This window comes from Lepisosteus oculatus, chromosome 17 (assembly GCF_040954835.1).
Source record: "Lepisosteus oculatus isolate fLepOcu1 chromosome 17, fLepOcu1.hap2, whole genome shotgun sequence".
Lineage (NCBI taxonomy): Eukaryota > Metazoa > Chordata > Actinopteri > Semionotiformes > Lepisosteidae > Lepisosteus > Lepisosteus oculatus.
In genome coordinates, this window is record NC_090712.1 from 14,043,650 (window position 1) to 14,066,114 (window position 22,465).

General features: G+C 41.9%; 3 protein-coding genes across 3 annotated transcripts in view; 1 reads left to right on the forward strand and 2 right to left on the reverse strand.

Annotated features, from left to right (window-relative positions):
* camkmt (calmodulin-lysine N-methyltransferase) overlaps nucleotides 1-4,277 on the reverse strand; it is a 129,349-nt gene extending 125,072 nt beyond the window's left edge. The window contains exons 1-3 of the mRNA XM_015363320.2: nucleotides 3,954-4,277; nucleotides 1,519-1,697; nucleotides 455-519 (exon numbers count right to left, since the gene is read on the reverse strand). Coding sequence (XP_015218806.1) covers nucleotides 455-519; nucleotides 1,519-1,697; nucleotides 3,954-4,109 — 400 coding nt within the window. The 5' untranslated portion in view covers nucleotides 4,110-4,277. The remainder of the gene's footprint in view (nucleotides 1-454; nucleotides 520-1,518; nucleotides 1,698-3,953) is intronic.
* Nucleotides 4,278-4,417: 140 nt separating this feature from the next.
* prepl (prolyl endopeptidase like) lies at nucleotides 4,418-14,147 on the forward strand. The gene is made up of 14 exons (XM_015362899.2): nucleotides 4,418-4,969; nucleotides 5,526-5,654; nucleotides 5,920-5,986; nucleotides 6,515-6,730; nucleotides 7,125-7,251; nucleotides 7,613-7,829; nucleotides 8,483-8,671; nucleotides 9,727-9,930; nucleotides 10,554-10,729; nucleotides 10,896-11,112; nucleotides 12,171-12,320; nucleotides 12,826-12,949; nucleotides 13,573-13,661; nucleotides 13,906-14,147. The coding sequence occupies exons 1-14, from the start codon at nucleotides 4,787-4,789 to the stop codon at nucleotides 13,960-13,962; spliced, it is 2,145 nt and encodes a 714-aa protein (XP_015218385.2). The 5' UTR covers nucleotides 4,418-4,786; the 3' UTR covers nucleotides 13,963-14,147.
* A 217-nt stretch (nucleotides 14,148-14,364) lies between these two features.
* On the reverse strand, nucleotides 14,365-22,159 carry slc3a1 (solute carrier family 3 member 1). The gene is made up of 10 exons (XM_006638641.3): nucleotides 21,617-22,159; nucleotides 20,575-20,754; nucleotides 20,226-20,380; nucleotides 19,779-19,904; nucleotides 17,943-18,062; nucleotides 17,086-17,210; nucleotides 16,187-16,388; nucleotides 15,792-15,974; nucleotides 15,364-15,483; nucleotides 14,365-14,984 (listed from the first exon to the last, which is right to left on the reverse strand). The coding sequence occupies exons 1-10, from the start codon at nucleotides 22,017-22,019 to the stop codon at nucleotides 14,544-14,546; spliced, it is 2,055 nt and encodes a 684-aa protein (XP_006638704.3). The 5' UTR covers nucleotides 22,020-22,159; the 3' UTR covers nucleotides 14,365-14,543.
* Nucleotides 22,160-22,465: the final 306 nt, after the last annotated feature.

Here is a 22,465-nt window from a genome sequence, read left to right on the forward strand (position 1 = left end):
CTATCCTATCCCGATGGCCAGATCCTCTCTATAGTCCAGGGATACAAAACAATCGTGAAATTCGAGATTTCTTTAACAAGGAAAATACATATCCAAAACATACACCAGAGGGATCCTCACAAAGAAGCAGCTTATACTGCATACACAGTGGAATAGCAGAATGACAAAAAACAGCCTTAACTGTCTTATGTGCAAAATAATAATTACGTCACAAAATAATGTTTAATCTTTAAATTAAAACTTTCAACCTTGTGAAAATGTTTTGCTTCCTGTATTTATTTCTTTGAAAACAAAACACTTCAAAGTACTCACAGAAATGTAAGCCTTCAGAGAAACATACCCATTTTTAATGGGCCAAGCAAATTGGTAACAGTGTCAAGCAAGTCATTTGTTTTCCTCTCTGAATTAGTATTCAATAAATACATGAGACCAAAAAAGGAACATTTGGACTTACAGACATTTCCGGTGTTGTCGAAACTGTTGAGCACCTCATTGACTTTGATAGGTCCAAGGTTATCCCTGGAAAGCCCAGATTGTAAAAAACAAAGTAAATATCCTCAAAAATCCTAATCAAGGAAAACACAAAGTACCATGAAGCACAAAACAGCCATGGTAAATCATAGAGAAGCTTGGTAAAGCTTTAAAAAGTTTGGAAACTATAGAAAAATAGTCAAAACATAATATAAGCTTGTTAAAATCATATGAAACCCCAAATGCACCATAAAAGTCTGCTAAATATTAATATATTCTACTGTACATTTAGTTGTCTGACATTTATACAAATCAACTTACATTTAAACCCATTTATATAGTTTAGTATTGCACTGGAACAATTTGGGTGATGTACCTTGCTCAACTGCACAATAACTGTCTCACCAGCATTTGAACTCACAACTTTCCAGCTATGACTCATGAGCTCTCACCACTGCTCCACACTGACCTCATGTTTAATTCCACACAAATTCACTGTCCTGTGTGACGAAAGCAACTGTGCATTATTGTTTTAATGCCTAAAACTCCTTCACCAGCAGCTGCCCTGTGAGAAATAACTCAGCGTTCATTTAGCTCTTGCTAAATTCATCATATATAAAAAAACACTTTAAGTTGATGTAGTGCGTGCACAGAGGCAGGCCGCCACCAGAGGGAGTGGGTGCAGAGGAACTCACAGTGTGGAATTCTGAGTGGGAAAACCCACCTGTAGGGCACAGGGGAACAGCAGCTGACAGACTCCCTAATTCACAACTACTCAACCAGCAACCCCTCTGGTCCTGTCCAGTGCAGAGTGTACCTCTGACCAGCACTGCAATTAAAACTGGTAATCACTAGGATCAATATAACAACGAAGGTGCTAGCTACAAGAAACATCTGCAGTGGAGTGAATCAGAAGGACCACAGGGTGAGTAGGCATGCACTAAGCCCTTCACAGCAGAATCCTCTCCTCATTACAGGATACCAGTCTGGGAAGAAAACAACTGCGCTGCTTTAAGTTCACAGATATTTCTGTTCCAGAGGGCTCACCTTAAGAAGGCACGGAATTGTGGGAAAGTAGCACTTCTGTATTCAAACCACATCTCATCTCCAGGCTCCTCTATCTCCAGGTCCCTTACTCTGGTTCTGGTGAAAAGATTGAAAGAGGAAAACCTCCTCACAGACACTTGCTGCACCTCTATGTTGTCCAGTTGTTTGTGCTTCAACACCTGGGGACAAAGCAGGAGTTAAGAAGTTAGAATACGTGCAAAGACAGGGATACCTACAATGAGAGGATCTCTGTCTGAGGACAGTGTAGTGTCAAGTATCAGTTTGGAAGAAAGGACTACTGCTCCAAATTGAAAACTTTCCTGTATCATTCCTTATAATGAAAGCAGAAGCAGGAAAGTTAAGAGGAATGTAAAATATACAGACTGTCAAACAAATAAAACTTACACAAAATACTGAGGAGATAATTATCTAGTGGAAACCAGAGCTTCATGGGAGTAATAATAATCCAGTAACCTATCGGGAAGCAGAAGAACTGTATACCAACAGGGGACAATAAAGTAAGATCTCTACTCTGTTCACTCCACTGCAGGAAGTGACAGAGGAGATTTCAATTCCAATCTGAATTAAGGTCAGTGCATTAAAACCAAAAGACTGACTTTTTAAAAAAAAAAGTTTTAGAAACTATGCAGATACTAACAGGAAAAATTTGAAATGAAAGTGTATTCAATGAATATTTCACACCAGATGATTTTTTCTTTGGTAAATGACATGCCTATGTTAAGTTAGTTACACAACATGTCTGACTCTTCTATGCTAATGTAATAATAGCATAAAGGAGTCAGAAGTGTTACAGGTACTAGAAGCGATAAACAAATCTCCAGGGCCTTCTGGTATTCTATCGATTATATATTAAAGGAGACAAGAGATGCTATTCATAGGACTTTAACAAAACTCTTCCAACATTCGTTCAAGACAGGAATATTACTTATAGACTGAAAAATCACTAATATAGTGCCCACCCAGACAAACAAATTTGAAACAAGTAATTATAGACAAATAAGTCTTCAGTTACCTGCAAACTTATGGAATGGTTTAATTAGAATTACACTAGATGAAAATTCAATCCTAGGAGATAGTAAGCATGGTTTTGGAAAAGTAAGTCTTGATCAACTGCTGTTAGAACTAGCAACAACAATCACACAAATCACATAACATGGTAAATTTAGATTCTCAGAAGTTTTTTGATATTCCTCCTTGTTAAAGATTAATTTTCAAATTGCAGACAGGATGCTTTCAAGGTAATGCTTGGATTGAGAACTAGTTAAGGAATTCGTATTAATATTTAGTCTATAAAGGAACAAGTAAAGGTTTTTTTCCCTGCAGTAAAGACAAGAAAGGAAACACAACGTTTCGGTCACACCCAAAGAGGCTCCACAGCCGAAACGTTGTGTTTCCATTCTTCTCTTTTCAGCCGGGAATAAACCTTTACTTGTTCATTTGCAGCCTATACATGCTGACACAGCAACCTACTGGAACATATTTAGTCTAATACTATCCACGTGGGGACAGAGGGGAAAAATACTCCCATAAACATAAGATATTTGACATTGAAGGTGCATTTCTAAACCAAAGAGCATCGTCGTTTAACTCGAAAAAGCGAAATTAATTCAGTCTCAAGTAAACCGCAGTGGCTTTTGGAATACTAAATGTAGAATAAAAGACAGTGGAAGGTCACCACAGATACAGGAATGCACTTCTATCCATTTATGGGCAGGTTGTGGGTAAATAAGCACTCGGATGCTGCATTATCTGACCCGAGCCAGCAGCCCGCCCTGAGCGTGACGCCCCCCCGCGCCGCGCGCTGTGCTGGCGTCACTTCTCCCCTGAAATGAGTGGAATCTGGGACACGGCAGGTGCGCTGTGCTCCGGCTGTCCAACAGGTAGCGCGAAAAGAGTTGCAAGAGATGCACAGCTGTTGCTGTACTTTAACTTTATATCCCATTACTTTTTCTTCTTACTGCACTGCAGCTATATTAGTTTTACAGCTCAGGGCGTGCACATGTAATTGTTGATCTTTAGGCAAAAAGGCTCTACAGATTTATTAGCTAAAAAGCCATTGGTGTTTTATGCATTTTCCAAGCAGGCATTTTTAGACAATATTTCTTGTTAAAGTAAACACACCCCTCATGTTTTAGGTCAAGAACTGGGCTCTAAGAATGTAAGCTGTACCTTAGCTGTAATCTGCACAAACGCTTCCGAATTCTGACTTGCTTTCCCTTCTGTTCAGCTAAAACACGCAACCGAAGCTGGCAGCTAAAATGAAGGGGCGCAAATGATCATTTGGTTACATAAGAGCAGCTCAGACACCGTGTGTCGACTCAATCACGTTGTCTCACATCTCTACAGTTGCACTGGCTATAATTAATTTATAGCCTATTGTGAAGATCGTGTTAAAATAGTAGAGATTACTTCACCTGGCTCAGCAGACTCCAGCGCGCTCTGGCTACGTCAGGTCTGCACACAGGGTGTTTGTCACTCTGACGGCTAGTGTCTTTTTCTCCTGACATTGCTTGACCCGACAATTCTTCATTTTTGCACAGACCAGAACCACCTGTTGGATTCCCCTCCATAGTCTAACAAACTGAATCGTAAAATTATGGAATGCTTTATTTTTTGCCTTTTCACTGTATTTTTATTTTTTATTTCCATTCATATTAGAAAAGAACAGTACTGCGCACTCCTACCCAACCCACCAGCACTCAATGGACACTATCGCAAGCTCAGTGATCTATTGAAAAGCATGCTACTTCCGTACACTTCCTGTTTCTCGTGGAGTCAAGGAAAAGCAATAGATCATCAAGTTCGTCGAGCTCCAACTTAGACCGTGCCGTGCTTCTCCTAAGGGTTTGATTACTGTTGCCTTCACATACGCCATCCAGCAGCGCCGGGTGACTAAGAAACATGGAAATAGCAAAGGCATGACAAAAATGCTTTGCAGAATTATAGCGTGGTTGTATTATGAATTCCATGTTTTAAGTATTCTTTTTTTCCTCTGTATGTGTCAGTTAAACATAAAGTCTTTTTTCTTGAATATTTGATAGATTTGTCCAGTTTAGGCTTAAATAAGTTTAATAGCTACTTGACAGTTTACTCAACTATTGATAACTTCTCGATAAATTTAACCGCGGCAGGTTATCTCGATTGTGTTGCTTTACTGTTTCTCTGATTGCCAAAAGTAGTTACTAAGAAATCTGGAAGGGACCGGGTAACACAAATGGCAGTATTATTGAGGTGATATTATTGCGAGATGTTATTATATGAATTCTGTAATACCACAGCAATGGCTAAATTGACTTCGTTGCTGTTCCACGTTGGTCGGACGCCTTGCGGGGCTCCGTTGGAAAGTGCAGGGAAAGTTGGGGGGCTCTTGGGTCTGCAGAAACTTGGGTTTGCTGCACCGCGTCGCCAGGCTGCTCGGTTCTATAGGCGGGTGAGAATGATTTCACATTCTTTTGAATGCGTGTCTGCAAAGATTACATTAAAGTTATCGTGCTTACTTAACATTTAACCTGCGCTAAACACTGGTTACATATTGCTTATTGTCTGGAGCCTGATTTTAGCCAGCATAAAATAATCGGAATCAGATGATTTGACGATTTACACTATGACTCTGCAGTTAAACACTGTAACATGTAATAAACCCTTGAGATAACTTGAAACTACATGGTTCAGTGATTGTAAGAAACTTAAAATGCAGTCTACGATTTACAGGGAGCCAATGCAGTTCACATACGATGAGTTATATACTGAGGTTGAGTAGGTATAGCCCTAGACACAGATATTTGGACATAACGAAGCCGGCTCAGTAAATTGGTAGGTAATCCATAGAGTAAAGCACCGTTGTCATTTAACTTTGATAAAAGACATGTATCAACATTTCAGCATCATAAGACCATTTGGGAGCCCATATCAAAGCATTTGGCCATGTTTATAGTGGCATTTTATTCCCAAGTTATGAAGAAACCATATTTCCTTCTTCCCCACAGGGCATTGTGAAATCTGCTCAAGAAGACTCTAAAGTCGAGCTGCGGAAGCTCAGAACCACAGAGCTGCACTTCAAGAGAAGATTAAGAGCAATATACAAGAGGTTTTCAGATTACCCAGACACAACAGTGGTGGGTACAGCTCTAAGAGTGTGTGTCCTCGACACAACTAGCGTTACAATAGAGTAAGAGTCTGCATAATCCTTTATGTGTTTGAGTGTCATGAAATGTAAGAAAATGTTAGCCAGGCTATTGCCATCCACAAGTATCGGACAGCTGTCAGATCACATTGAATAGTTATAGCTCAGTAGGCATCGTTTTGCTGAGACAGGAGCTCAATGAATAAATCTCCCGTGTCAAAAGGAAGAGATATTGCATGTAAACATTTGCCTTGCAGATCCATGGCAGACACCATGTCTATTTTGAGGAGGGCGGCAACATATACAGAATGAGCCTGATCAATGGTAAGACCTTAGACTAGACCCTACAGTGACTCTGGGGAGAACTGTGCTGCAATACAATCCACCGTCAAAATGTGGTAGTCAGTGGAACATGCACCGTGCTGCTCATTTTGTAACAAAAGATGTGCTAACACTGTCTACAGCTGCTTTATACCAAAACTGTAAAAGATGTACTTGTATGATTTTAGGCATTTGAGGATACAGTGACACGCAAGTTAAATGACTCTTGTATATGCTTACCTGTTACCTAAAACTAATGTTTTTTCCTAATTTAATGTAAGTCCTGTGCAGCCATGGAGGACTGTTTACAGACCCACATTAGGCTGTAAAAGAGGCTGTAGTTTAAGTCAGTTCTCTGCAATAACTTGCAGGGCTTGCCGACCATTTTCCTGTTAACATAACAAGTATTTTTGAAAATGCTCTTTTTAGAATTTCGCCCACCTCCCACCCTTTCTTGCAGTCCCTGCGCAACAGGCGTTGTGTATCGCCGCAGCGGAGCAGGGAGTGCCAGTGTGTGACTGTCTGTTGCAGATGCGAGGGGAGCTGAGCCGGTGCTGTGTGTGGATGGCTTGGTGCAGAGGCTAGGCTCCTCTGGCTGGACAGTGCAGCGGGTCCGACTCTCTCCAGGGGAGACACTCCTGGCCGCGGCGGTGAAGAGCCCCGACATCGAGGAGGCCGTCTGTGTGATTGTACGACTGGGGGTAACACCCCAGCTTCTTCACACAGAGCCCAAAGTCTTCAGTTTTGGTGAGGGTGGATCGATGCAAAAATCTTCCTGCTCGACCAGCGTTGCAAGGTTACAAATGAAAAGAGGCTGTTTGATCATCTGTTGTGTTTAGTTGCTTATTGATCTATGGCTAACCAGCCATGACTTGAAGGACTCTTTCGAATGTGTTGTTCAAAAACAATGCAGCTGGGCTAAAGTACACTTCATGAATGGAAGAATTTGGTTTTTTTCCTGCTGGAATTCCTGAGAAAGAATGAAAAGTGTGCAGTTTTTAAATGCTTCTGAGACATCACATTTTCACCATCTCATTTGTTAATGAAACTTCAATCATACATAATCCTGATTTGTTTTGAAATATATCACTACTGTTGGGCATAAGCTTGTGTAACTTTAGGATTCTCTCTGTCTTTGAAGAATGGGCCACAGACGGCATCCTTTTTTACACCAGTCAAGAAAATCTGCAGTGCCGTCAAGTTTACCGTCTTGTCCTGAGTGCAGAAGGGATTCAGAGGACCTTGGTCTACGAGGAGAAGGACCCAGCGTAAGACTGTTGTAACTCATCACTGGCTGTGCCCGCCCCATGGGTTACTTTGTCACTTGTTACTTGGAAGAGTGTGCAAGTATGAATTAATTTGTTGTAGTTCTCTTTAGCTGTTCCTGATTTCCTGCTTAGGCAAATCAAAGCAGATGCTAGGTTTTGTGATTTTGTCAAATTGAATTGTAAAATTTCAGAATAGGTCTTTGTTAGATGTTCAGTTCAGTCTACAGTGTGAGTGTGTGTTAAGAGCAAATGTTGACATGATACTTGCATAACAATGTGCTGTCTTGTGAAACTGCCAACCCCGCCAACGTGTGATTTCCACTGCACTGTGCAGAAGAGCCTTTCCTTGTGGATTTTCCAGGTTCTTTGTGGAGGTGAGCAGCTCCATGGACAGGCAGCTCCTGACCATTAACTGCAGCAGTAAACGCAGCTCAGAGGTGCGTGTAACACACTGCAGGTCCCCGCTCCTCTCCCCTGTTCTGGTGCAGCCACGCCTCCCAGGCCTGCTGTACTATGCAGAGCATGCAGGCTCCCAGCTGTACCTCCTGGCCAACACAGCTCCTGATAATGAGTACCAGGTGAGCTGTCACAGATCCAGATCACTGTATTCGCTTGCCTTTTGTGCATTTTGTTAACATTTCAAAATGATGACTGCAATTTCATTATGAATTCTAATTGCATAATATAGGAATATATGACCCCTTTTCTGAATGTTCGTTCCATGTGTACATTTTACTAACTTTAGCCTTTATGCAAATGGTAGTTTTAAGGCACTATGCATTAATCAACGCTGGAAAATTTTGGAATCCAGATCATTGGTCACCCAATAGTAGCTGATCTCCTGTCTATAGCTTGTGGATATTGATTAGATGCTTTTGGCCCCCATTAGTTAATCACTATTCAACTATGATGCTTTCTAGTCAATTTGACTGTTGCATACTGTAAGCATTAAATCACCTCAGTGAGCGATTTAGACTGGACACAGGTGATAGGGTGTCTCCAGTCATCCTGTTGAATGTCAAGTCAGGTGACAGTAAAGAATCAAATCATGTGCCCTGCATGTCAGGAGAGCAGTGCCTATAAACTATATGTTTCTTTGAAGTAATCCAAATGTCTGCTCATTAGTTCGCATACATTTTGCAACTGAAGGGTTCCTATCAAAAACAGATTGTTCTCACTGTCATATTATGAACAGTGGCATTTTTTATTTAATTCTTTCAATTTAATTCAGCTACTGCGAGCTCCGCTGACTGCGCCCCGGATGGAGAACTGGCATGTGGTGCACAGGCCCGCCCGTGGGGCTGGGCTGATAGACTTGATGATGTTGGAGAACTGCAGTGTGATGGCCATGAGAGCCTGCCAGCAGCTCTGCCTGAACATCATTCCCCTCCCGGATCCTACACACATCACCACTGTCAGGGTGGGTGACCAGCACGCCTGTGTACAGTGTATAAGGAGACAGTCTTCCGTCAGTGAAACAATTTCAGTGCTCGATTCCCTGCTTCACCTTGTCTGCGTCTTTGTCCAGAAAGCCTGCGAGAGCAGCTTGATATGTTTAGCGGTTGCAGTATTTCTGTAATGTAAGTAGTCTAGAGAGAAAGGCAACCCAGGCCTGTTTGTCTGGAAGGACTGTGTGATGCATTTCAGTAAAACCTGAAATGCTTTTTGATGGCAATTTAAAGTCAAACACCGATGCAAAGATAAGTATTGCTCTGTGTAAGTGCCATGTTTTTGTCTTGGAGTAACTAGTAATTTTGTTAAATTACATTCTTTGTCATTAACCACATTCAGTGTTAAATTCTAGTGTTTGTCCTTGGCTTTTGTGACACCCAGGAATTATATTCCATCACATCGCCATTATGAGCTGTCATTATGACCTTCCATTTGTAGGTTTTGTATCATTGTCCATGATAAACACTTTCTTCTGGCTTTAAGAACATATTTTCGGCACCTGTTTTGATGGACAAATGATGCAAAATTCTGCACAGAATATGGTCAGCTGAAGAATCACCAAGTGTCCTTCAGTTTAATGGGATTTTGCTTTTTTCTTATGTAATAATGTCTCACCAGCTGGGAAAGCTGCAGTAGAACAAAAGCTCTGAACATTAATTGTTACAAAGTTTCCAAATCACTGTCTATGGGCCGCCAGTGCAGGAAACAGATCTGTGCCATTTATAGTGGATGCAGTGGGAGAAATTTGTTTTGTCTGGACACAGTACAAGTCTTTCAGATGTTACAGAGTTCTATATGATATGTACACCACACTTTTTTCATGTTACGCTTGAAACTCCTTAGTAGACATAGTAATTTTAAGTATCCTGTAACTGTAATTAGCTCAGTAATTTGAAGTGATGAGAGTAGTGTTTAGTCACAGCACTGATGTTTGTCTGTATACAGCATTTGTGAAATACCTCAGTGGATATTACTATTGGAGGGTGGTGCCATGCATTATTAATAAGGATGACCTGCCTGCAGCTCCCTCCCTGGGCCTGTGCTTTCGAGCACGGGGCTAGCAGAGTGACGGACAACCAGACCTTCCAGTTTGTCCTCTCCTCCCCTGTTCATCCTCCCGCACGCTTTCTGTACTCTCTGGCGAAATGCCAGCTCTACTCGGAAGACGAAAACCTGATACCACACCACTCTGCCTACAGTACTACACGAGTGGAGGCCACAAGCAAGGTACTTCAATGAATTATGCATTGACAGGCCGAAGGAGTGAAGGAGTGAAACAAAGGTCAGACTCATGTACTGTTTAGAGTATGTCATGCGAAACCGTCTGTACAAGTAGGTGTTGTCTTGTGTCAAGTGGCTTGAATGGCTGGCTTTGTCTTGGGGTGCCAGTCCACCCCTCCCCCCCATCCCGTTGATGTTTTCCTGAACAAGTGACTGCATGCCTGCCCTTTGAACATGTGGCTCTTTGTGCTACTGTTCAATGCTACGAGCTTGGCTGCAGGAAGGTGACTCCTACATAGTTTTTACAGTCAGGTCCTGGTTGATCTGTGTTATTAATATTATGCTAATTTGACAGATGAAGATTTTCACATTTCAGTTTAACTCCAAATCCTATCCTGGGGAAAAAGAGTTTGAGTTTAGACTTGCTATTGCAGTTAGACATGTCAGAGATGCATTAAGTGATTGAAATGTTCTTTAACTGTCAGCTGGTGGAGGAGTAGGAAAAAAAAACTAAAGGGAACTGAATTCTGATTTTTTTTAATCTACAAAAGAATGGTAACCTAAAATGGGTAATCTCAAATCTTGAGGCATGTCTGAAAATCCTCTTGATAAAATTCTTGTGATTCCAGGACGGGACACTGGTTCCAATGACTGTCTTTCACAGGCATGCCAAGGATCGCCTGGGCAGTGCACCGCTGCTGGTTCACGTGTATGGTGCTTATGGGGTGGACATCAACATGGCTTTCAAACCAGAGAAGAGGATGCTGTTGGACCAAGGCTGGACTTTGGCCTACTGTCATGTCAGGTACTTCAGTGCTTATCTGCTCTTGGGCGCTGCAGATCACAATCTCGGCATAATGTCAAAAAGAAAGAAACAGCATCATTTTCATACTGTATCTCTGGAAAGCAGTGGTGTTCAGGGCTGGGAGCAATACAGCTCTCTGTAAGCCTCTGTGTGCTGTGCTCTGCAGGGGAGGTGGGGAGCTGGGGCTGAGCTGGCACAGGGCAGGGTGTTTGGAGAGGAAGCACCGCGGAGTGGAAGATCTGGAGGCCTGTATCAAGAAGCTGTTTGACCAGGGTATCTCCCAGCCCGCTTTGACTGGCATTACTGCACACAGTGCTGGAGCTATCTTGGTGGGGGCACTGTGCAATGAACAGCCTCAGCTGCTCAGAGCTGTCACACTACAGGTGAGAGAAACCTCTCAGCCACAGATAACATGTCTCTGACCATGTATTAGAAACTTGAACATCTGTATCTTTCTGGAGTAACTGGGAGTCTCAACTTCCACCTCTAGTAGAGCCCTTAAAACATTATACACTTTATAGCCATCTTCATTTTTGCTCCTGTAAATCATATACAGTATGATATATGGAAAGTTCTATTACTTATAATTTCAGTTAATACTGTACGTGTTGTATACAAGCTAGAATAAGTCACACTAGCAACAAATAATACATTTTACAGAACAGAGAGTACTGCAGCAAGCCTTACATGTCATGCTTCTATTTATGCCCTGTCTGGATTCAGAAAAGCACACATTAATGATTTAATTAAACTAAAAACCTCAGTAATAGTGTGTACAACAGTGAAGGAAGGCAGAATGAACAAGCGCTCACAGGATGTGCAGAGTAGTGGGTTCTAACAGTAATATCTCAGAGAAGACAGAAACCCTACAATTGTGATGAATTATATCTGCTGTCTTTGACAACTCATTGAATCACTGTTGAAAATGGTGTGCAGCATGGTGAAACATGTTTGATGAGATCCAAAGGAGATGCATTGTAATAGTTTTTGAGGACGGAGTAATTTTACCCCACTTCTTGGTCATCAATTGCCATCAGCAGCCTCCCACTATACCATACTGTGCTTAAATAACTATGTGATCTTAACTTCATGATCCCCTGTGTAATATAGTAGATTATTGTTACGGAATTACACACTACATACTCAACCTCATCTCTTAGACAAGTTACTATACACATCCATCCCGGATTAGCTGAATGTCTGAGATGAGACATGTCCGGCCTTTGTCTGCTGAAAAAGTGACAGTTTACAGGCCACTGTAAGCTGCTACTCAAGCAGATGTTTGAGTCGTGAGACCCGCACCTTTCTGTACTAATGAGATTTGATTTTGTCACTTGAGGTTGTCTAGTGTCCATGTTCTGAATTGTTTTCCATTCTGTGTTCCTTCAACTCCTTTGGATTTTCCCCTTCCCTCATGCCTGCCCCTCCCCCACCCCCACAGGCTCCTTTCCTGGATGTCCTGGGCACAATGCAGGATGCCTCTCTGCCCCTAACAGTCGAGGAACGGGAAGAGTGGGGTGACCCCCTGGCTGACCCCTGCCACTGGGACAGCATCGCCAGCTACTGCCCCTGCCACAACATCACTCCACAGGTCAGCTCACAGCTCACCTCGGCCCCCTGGTGCCAGAGCACAGCACGCTGCCAGACTGCAGCGCCCTGCGCTCCGCGTACACAGCTGTACAGCGCCGATCTCAGGTTTCATGGTGAAAGACTGTGTAGTTCCCAGCTGAATGCTGCAGTGGGAAGTGTAATCCTCAGTGTAGCAATGAGTTGGCTAATCCAGCAGAGGAGACAAAAGTTGATTCTTTCAAGGTTCTTCCTGTGTAGGACCTTTGATAGATGAAGTAATTGAATCCTGTCCTCCCTTCTAATTTCTTGCGAGTAACCCATTTTATTATCCTGTTTAGAAAGATGACAGATGATCAAGTCCCTTACTATTTTGATATACAAAGCTTTTGATATAAAAAAAATACCTGTGGCTTTAATGTTCTTTTATTCTATTTCTTACCACTGTTATGGAGTTTGCACAGATCATTTCATTGTTCTGCTTGCCTGAGAATTAACACTGAACATTGTCAAATGCAATTCTGTTTCAGAGGTACCCCTCCATGCTGATCACAGCTTATGAAAGGGATCAGAGAGTACCACTGGCAGGAGTGCTAAGATACGTTGAGAGGCTGAGAGCAGCAGTGCAAACACATAGTGGCCACAATAAAACTGGTAAGCAGGCTTGCCCATTAACCTTTGAAACCATATTACAAGGGAAACAAACAAGCCATTTAAAAAAATTGATCTACCCAGACAAGGACATATGCCTATTTATTTTCAGTATTATACTGTAGGAAGCATCTTTTTCATTAATTGTGCCTTTGATTCATCTTTTAATAAATGGCAGAAAGAAAGGCTTTGAGTCAGACCTGCTGTTCTGATTTTGCTCTCCGGATCACTATTGCTAAAAAGCTGATCCCTGTTTCTACATGCTCTAATTTAAGACTTTCAAGTAAGCATTTCTCACAATTTCTGCAGCCTTACGGAAAAGCCCCATTTCCCCCCGGTTCCTTCTGCCAATGTACTTTCTGTAGTGGTTAAACAGCCACCATCAAATATGAAGTTTACCATTTGTCTATTCCAGTGTGTCAGGAAAATGGTGACATTGTCATACAGCACAGTACAGCATCAGCATGACTTTAGATTGTACAGGGTGATTACTCAAGCTCTTGTCCTGACTGAAATAACACGTATCAGACCAATTTCAGAATGCAAGTGTACATGTACACAATTATCTCTGAAACTGAGTTTATTTAAATCTTTAAGGGCTTTTCCATGGTCTGCTCTTATTTTAGAAGCAGAATCTTTGCCGTCAGTTGTTTTAGATGTTCAGCCAGGGAGCGATCACTTTGGCCCTGAAGACCTTGACAAGTCTCTGAATGAGGTAAGAGTGCTGTGATGATTAAATCATACTTAGGGTCCCAATTTACAAAGCTTTACCTGTCCCACATCTCTGAGTTTTACAGTAAAAGCAAAAAAAGTCCAAGGACCTTATTTAGTTCTCCATCATCACTGGTATGGGTTTGTCAACACAAAATAATAAAAAATAACCTTTGTGCTCTGAAATGGGCTATACTGTGCCTGACTCAAGAATGATTTGCTTATTTTCTTTTTGCCCTTCTCCTAAGATTGCCAGGCAGTATGCATTCCTGTACAGAGAGCTGGGGATTGACTGGCAGTATTGAAGAAAGAAGAACAGACGATGCCAAAAACCTGCTTCATGGTGGAAACTGGCCAGACAGTGAACGTGGAGGGGGAAATGTTAACCTAAGAGTAATGTTTGAAGTCTGGCAATGACGTGTGTGAACAGACTAGTCAAGCTCAGGGCCACATGAATAAATCACACCTGCAGAAGGCTCCACAGCCCAAACGTGTTTTTTCTGCCTTTTTTAGTACCTATTAACATTTAAACCTATTACTTGTTCCTCCACATTAACTAATGTCATGCAAGTAAGAGTCCCCAGGTCATGTAAAAAACAGCCTTCTCCTGTTTGACACGTTTTAACCTCCTTGTGAGAATTTTGTATAATTTCCCTACGCTCCAGAAGCCCAATAATATCCTTTGAAAACAAGTTACACAACAGAGGAAAAGAAGGATTTTTTTTACTTGCACCTATTTAATTGGAAAGCGAACAGATTGTAAAGCATTGTTCTAAAAACAATCTGATCAAAGAGGCAGAAAAACTGTTATGCTTAGCAAATCCTTCAAGACTCTGTGATTGTCAAACCCCGTCCATATGGGTTTCCACACAAGTCATACGTTCTGTCAGCAGTTCTTGTACAGGATGCCCAGTGTGCTTTGGTAGCAGGCTTTCTCCGAGACAAAGCACTTGTCCTGGAAGGCGGGGCTGTTGTGGACGAGGCGGGTGGCCGTGTACTCCAGCACCAGCCCCTCCCCCCGCTCCGTTTCAAGACGGGCTGCTTGCCGACTCTGGCCGGCGGCCGAGTCGCGGGTGCTCATCCGCACGCTGAGCTGCGCTGGGAGATCCGGCAGCACGGAGGCCAGGTCCGTGGTGGTGCGGTTGGCGAGGTTGAGCACGATGAGGAAGGCTCGGGGGTAGCCGTCCAGCTCCCTGACGAAGGCGAAGATGTCTCGGCTGCTCAGCACAAAGCAGGTCCAGCCCCGGTGCAAGGGGAGCTCGCTCTCGCGCAGGAAGCTCAGGGCACGGTACTGCTGCAGGACGGACCAGCTCTCCGCCTTCTGCGCCTGGTCGTGGAAGAGCAGCAAGGCTCTAATAATACCCCAGCATCCCCATCATCATGGACAGGCAAGAAAGCAAAGCCTTCTGAGCAATGGGGGACATGATCCTCACTGGAGCAGTGATGCTGTACAGGTGTTGAGACCCCATCAGTGTGATGACAGCTCTTGGGAGTAAATGGCAACTAAAGGCATTGCAAAAATTATCAAGGACGACTGGAGACTATTTATGTTGGCTCTATTCCACACTGATGTGTGTTAACACTTTGACTACAGGCTTGCCCATTAATGCCTGCGTCTATTTTATTTTTTATGTGCCATTCTAACACACTCTCCTAATAAAAACCACATGGGGGACACTTTCAAGCCTGTGAACAGCCAGCCTTACCTCTACATTTACAGTGACGTAGTCCGGGTGAACTGAAAGCCAGGTTTTGTTCTTGCTGAACCCAGCATTCTCAGTGCTGTCCCACTGCATCGGTGACCTCGCTGGGTCGCGGTTCTCACTCTTTGAGGAGAAACAAGATCACAAGACAAGTTAATCTCCACCATTTAACTGCTAGTGTATAGGCATCTGAGTTTGTCTCCCACCACATTCAAGAGATCCTGCAAAATGATGTGAGAAATTACTTCTACCTCTATTGTTAGAATGAGATGTGAATAGCAGAGGTGACCAGAACAGCTGTCAAACTACTGAGACATAAGTGGAAAGACTTCTGAGATTTAATTCTGACATAGTTTTGTGTCATAAAAATATATTCAACACTGGCAGGACCTGTATGAATACACTAGAGCCTGCAATTTGCAGATACTTACTATATTGAACTTCCCTAATGGGTCTTGAATCTCACTGACAGACACGTTGATGTTTTCCATACCAATCTCCTCGCCATAATATGTAGTGGGAGTACCAGGCAGAGTGAGGAGGAGCATATTGATAACATTGATGTATTCCTTCCCTGTGCGTGACAATATTCGACTCTTATCATGATTTCCAACCTAAAGAAAAAAGATATTATCAGTAATACAGACAGAAACAGTTGAACACTGGACTTTTCTAATCCAATGTTCCTTATTTATAATTGACATGCATTTTTCAGTTTTATAATTCAGTTATTACCAGCAAACTAGAAAAAAAACCTTTCTAGTCTATTTTAAATGTCCTAAATAATACACAATGTACATTTTTAATAGATATAAGAAAGACATACCACCCAGTTTGGCCATTTTCCTTTTGGCATATTAGACATCCATAAATCCACGAGTTTGAAGGCACCATTACCAGACAGGTTGTCAGGAAGATCAATGAGGTAGAAGTTAAAAGGGAAATCGGCTTCTTTTACAAGAGGGGTTCCATAGTACATCATAGACTTGTCAATCTCTCCTTCATCATAGGACTCTGTCACCATAAACCTTGGACACAAGAGTCATTGGTTAGTGTGGGAGGAAGCACAAGATAAAGTACTGGCATCCTTCAATTTTTATTGCTTTCACACATTTCATTAATGGAAGGAAATTTAATCAATTATTCTCTTCTTAATTAAATTTGTTTTTAGTTTTTTCATTGTTTTGCTTTGCATGGAAGAAAATGTGATATACACTTTAAATCCAGACTAAAACTAAACTAAGAAGACTCAGTTCTGGAAATTAAGATTCATGAATAGACTCAACATTTCCTATATGGCTGACATTGGCAGAAAGGTCCAACATTGCCTCATAGCTGCAAGTGTAGCATCATCTTGTAAGCAAACACAATTACCGGGGAGATCCTATTCTATCCAGTATGCTTTTTAAATAACAGATAATAAATCCACTATTTAGGGCATAAATATTGAGAATGGCCATTGATTATCAGCAGTGGGATGCATAGAAATGCTTGAAGATAATGTGAAAATTAAATGTAGTTAGTACAATTAGGACAACATGATGAAGAGTAAACCTTATTTGTAACTCTTAGTTTTATTCTACAGCCATAGAATTTCCAAGGCATAAAAAGCCCAAGTAGGAGTAGGAGAGTTCATGGGTGCATTCACATCGTGCTGTATGCTAATGAACAGAGTGGTTGGTAGGTTGAAGGAGATCAGATAAGGAAAGCTGTGACGGGATATACCTGTAGCGGCCTGGCTCTCTGCTGTACTCATCCATCAAGGCACGCCACTCTTGCAGGATGGTATGCAGCCCCAGCTGAGTCGTTGTATAGTCATGATAAAGCTCAACGTGTGAGCTGATGTTCTCCTGACCAGGAAAGCGAAAATTAGTGCTGTCATTGGCCCCTCCAATTACCTTAGTCTCAGCTACTCAGACTGGCACAGCGCAGTTCTGTCCTGCTTGATTTACAAGGATTAAACATCAGAAATAGAACCTTCAAATTAAAATTTGAAATCAAATTTGCGCGAGTATTTTTTTTGGCTCTAATGTTTGGAATTACAACAGGAAACAGCCTATCCAGCTAGTAGAAAGGTAAACAAAATATTTGTTTTCTGTAAAACCTAGATAAATAGATAACATCAACTTGTGCCAGTCATAAATTTAAATTTAATTTAAATTAAAGGAGATAAAACTTATAACAAGACCTGAAACAGCACCCACTGCCTTTCCACTTTCATAGGCCTTCCACTAACTTCCTAAACTGCCCAGGCTTTTCCCTTACTGCCATTATTCTCCCTTCCTTGTACAGAATTTTGCCAAGAACAATGAGTCTGTTTCTAATTGGATCTGTGACGTGTACCCTGGGTACAGTTTCTACCTGGGCATGAACAAATGAAGGATGTTGAATTGAGTCGCAACTCTAACTTAGTGTACTTAAGAAGCTTAAGTTCTCTGTCACTTCTTATTGCAATGTCATTTAAAGCATCATAAGCCAAGAAGGCTAAGCTTCTTGATTTTAAAGATTCTGTGTCCCTAAATGCACAGATGTCAAAGGAACACAGCTGTTAGCACTTCTGTCTCATTAAGACCAAGACTTACAGGGGGTTGATCCGAGTTCACCTGAGGTTCATTCCTCAAGTGTTGAGCTTCCAGCAGGTGCTTCACGGCATCCACTCGGAATCCATCCACCCCTTTTTCCAGCCAAAACCGGATCACATCCTGAAAAATGTAATAGAAGTCTGGAGAAAAATGACAGTTCAAAGACTTCAGCAGCCCACAGTAAAAAAAAGGTTTTCTGTTGCATTTAAATTGTTAAATTAGATTTATGTTCCTCCTGTTTTGACAAAGGAGTCCGTATAACCCCTCCCAAAAAACCCTGGATTTACAAGATCCCAAACCTCCGAACCTCAGTCTGAACAGAAAAGCGATGGTAGCAATATATAACTGCAGTCCTAACTATATCATTATACATTTGCATTCCTTTTATTCAGCAAATTCTTTGTCGTTATGATTAACAGTATATGTTCTTTGGACTTGGAGATGTCTGAATAAGTACAGGTAAACTCTGTACATTCAGCTAAGAGAAAGGTAAAGCTCATAGTTAAAGATTAAGTGCTAGGAAGACAGACTAACAATAATGTAGGTAAAAATGTATTAATAACCTGCTAAGGTAACACCACTGAGCTTGCAGCTGAGAGGCATTCCTGTCGTTTAAAGATTAGTTTTCCAAGACTTTATCCAGGATCAATTTGAGAAAAAAATGGTTAACTTTACAGACAATATTTCTGGTAGCTAGTTTAAGTTTAAGCTTAAAACATGTAATTGTGAAATATTCACTTTGTCCATTCAGCAACTTCCATGTCACTGTGCCGAAGAGTTGCTTGACGAATGTGTTAATGGTATGGAGAAAGCGATCTGTGGCTTGACAGTAACAGAAGTGGCCGGGGAGCAATCGCTGCTCAGCTTGTTCCCAGGGACAAGGCAGCTGGAAAGGGTCCACCTTGCCATGAACTTCCTGTGAGCTTGCTATAGCCCTGGCTAGGATTACTGTGCCACCTGATCAGACATAAAGAGTACTCTGTGATGACTCCCTTGGGGAGAGCACACAGTGAGCTCTGTACTCAACCCTGAAAATCGGAAAAAAAATGGCACTCCTCGAAGAGACAAAAACATCCAGAAACACAACCCCACTGAATGAGACAGTGTGATCCAAAAATCGTGGGCATCAACATAGAATTGTTGTACGTGGTTCAAGGGAAGTCAATGAAGGAACTGATGGTGGGATAACCAGTTTTTACCGGTACTGCATCTATGATTCTCTACCCATGATTAAAATTCTCGCAGTAATTATACGAGTTGTGAGTAAAGCTTTGATATGAATGTGTGGAAAGATTTGCGACGCTCTCCTCTACAATCTGAGGGCTTTTTTCTTGGTGACCCGGTACAAATGAAAACACTAAATTACTGGCAGCCTGTTGTAATATTCTGTCCTAAGGTTGTTGTTGGGTAAAACGTTTTGAAGAAGTTATGTTTAAAGCAAGAGTTAGAATCAGAGGTTAGAACACATCTGAGGGTGCGCAGAAAACAATTGGAAAGCTTTCGCTTAACACTCTCACATGATGCTGTTTTTCACCTTTCATAGTTAATTGTAGCATTATTCATAAAAGTTAGAAAACTCAGTTTGAATTTATGTTTGAATTAGGGGTGGTAATTGAGTTGGAGTTTATGAAAAAGGGTTCATCAGTCAGAACTTATTGCAAAGCCTTCTACCTTACAGAAACAGTTCTACCCTACCAGTGGTACTGGAAACACAAACAGTACTATTACATGATCATACTGGAAAGAGAAACATCCCTCATTTTGGTGGAGTTAAGCCATACGAGTCTACAGTATGGAGAAAGCTGGGAGTCACCCAGGGAAGCTCTGAATACTTACCATCATTTCTTTCATCACCTCAGGGTTCCGATAGTTCAAATCCGGTTGCTCTTTCAGGAACTGATGGAGATAGCACTGGTTCCGCATTGGATCATACTCCCATGCTGAGTTTCCAAACACGCTCACCTGGAATAACATCTCACAGTTCTCATTGCAATCCAGGGAACGCTACTTACTGTTTTACTTGTTCTCTGCTTGAAGCCGAGAAATGGTCGGACCTGTCAGGAGCTATCATTGGTTCTGAGAATGATGTGAAAAACCTTCAGCTCAATTTAGAATCTGGATTTACTTCTTAGAATGGGCTAAAGCTTTAAAACATCATTACAGGCCTATGTGGTTGATTTGCATTCATGGCCATCTAACGTACTGCACTAAATATTGAATTTTGAGGAAGTATGCCATCATTCTACTTTCTTACAAAGCAGTTGCTGCATTCATAAGGCTCACCCAGTTGTTAGGATAAATAATTCCATTGGATGTGTTCTGACAGTCGTGCCAGATATAGTAATCCTTGTACTTCTCTGTCCCATTTCGACTCATCTGAAACCAAATATGCTTGTCGCTGGTGTGGTTGGGAATGAAGTCCATGATCAGTTTTAGGCCTGAAGAAGAGAATTTACACAATATGAAACCACAAGGTACTGGAAGCAACTTTTAACATATAAATGATGTTACACATAATGCCACATTCCATTTCAGACACTGTTGGCTGCCTGTATTTATTTTTCTATAATACAGTACATGCTATATAGCTAGATCTGATCTCCTCTAAACTAGGTGGTGTGCTTTGCAGTACCCTTGTCATGCATTGAAGCAAGCAGATCTTCAAAATCTTCCATGTTCCCAAAAATGGGGTCGATGGCCCTGAAGTCCTCCACATCATAACCGAAGTCCTTCGTGGGGGACTTGTAGAACGGGCTGATCCAGATTGCCTTCACGTTGAGGTACTGGAAGTAGTCCAGTCTGCTCTGAATACCTACCAAAGAAGTGGAATGAGTTTTACATTCAGAGTGAGACGCGCAGAAAGAAACAGAGTGGAGTCTGGCTCAAGGGAGTCACAACTGAAGTACTGTGCATGGAGACATTGCTAACACTATGTATTACAATGTACTACTATTTAGTACTATATACTGAAATTGGGGGCATCAATACATAAACAATGTTTTCAGAGTGAGGGATAAGGTTAACATTGAAATATTTCGGTCAAGTACAAATCAGGGACACAGCTATTGTGTCAGATAAATACCCTTTGAGCATAAGTATATTCCTTCCCCAGAGCAGTGTCTGAAGCCATGTGCTAATGTCTGTAACATGTTTATGAACTACAAAGCATGTGAGTCACCTATTTCAACCAGTACACTTGGATTTTTAAAAGCAAAAAATTAAAATACTTTCTTTTCATTTAAAAAAATAATTTGACTGTGGTTTATGTTTTCCTTTTGGATGCTGCCTATGGTATTTTGGATACAAAGTTTTACTACCACCCATAAAGGAGGCCTATAAAAGCAGGGGAGTGTTAAATGTGCAGTATTTAAAAGCAATTTATAATGCCAGTCATTAAGGTTTGGAAAAAATAGCTTCATGGCTTAAGATAAGGATCTGCATTTACTTGGCACAGCATTTGCTAACAATAAAAGTTCACTTACTCCTAATCTTGAAATGACATTCTTTAAAATTATTCAAATTAATAATTATGAGGAAGACCACGTCAGATAAAAACTTAAGTTTTGTTTGTGCCTGTTGCTTGAATTATAACACCTGGAAAAAGAAAAATAAGTCTGGTAAAGTCTGGTACATCCTGTAAATACAACACAAAAGAATGCCTCTTCGTACAGCACCTTTCAGGTCTCCGACGCCGTCGTTGTCCGAGTCTTGGAAGGACCGCGGGTAGATCTGGTACACGGGCGACAGCTGCCACCAGCTCAGGCACCGTGGGGACAGCGCGACGACAGTGACGGTGAGCGTCACCAGCGCCACGGTGCACAGCACGCTCAGCCAGAACAGGAGCTCGCGGGGCAGGCGGTAGCGCGCCTGGCTCGAGTACCGCAGCAGGACCTCCTTGGGCATGCCTGCGTAAGGTCTGATCTGGGTATAGTCACCCTCCTGCACCCCCGGCGACAACGCGATAGCCGGCGCGCTGGGGTCCTGCTGTTGGCTCCCTTCCCCATACTCTTCGAACCCAGCATTTTCGAGTCCTCCTTTCAGCTCTATAACGCTGCCGTTCAGGTCCTCTTTAGACATAGCTGTGAAAATCAACGTGCAAGAAGCTCCGGTTCTGAGAAGTGCCACGAAACTCACATGCAGTTAATACTACTTCACCCTTGACCGCTCTTGTGGACTGCAGAGTCCAGAGTGCAGACCAGCCCTCGCATAAGGTATAAAAGGATTATAAAATGCTGTTTCAAGTACTAAACTGAAAGGCGGGGTTTTTCTATGTACCAAGCACAAGAAAATCAATTCCTTATCAGTCATGTGCGCATAAGCAGAAAGCCACAATAACGTACTGTTAGTAAATACCTCGTAACAAAGCACATTCTCTCACCAAATGTAATTACAAACTCTGGAAAAGAATGCTCCTTGTTCTTCGACATGTGAATAACCTACTTAATAATCTTACAATGGCTGTATGTTGTCTTACGAATGGTTTGTTACAAAAATAGTTTAAATGTACCTTTCGTCTTCGAATA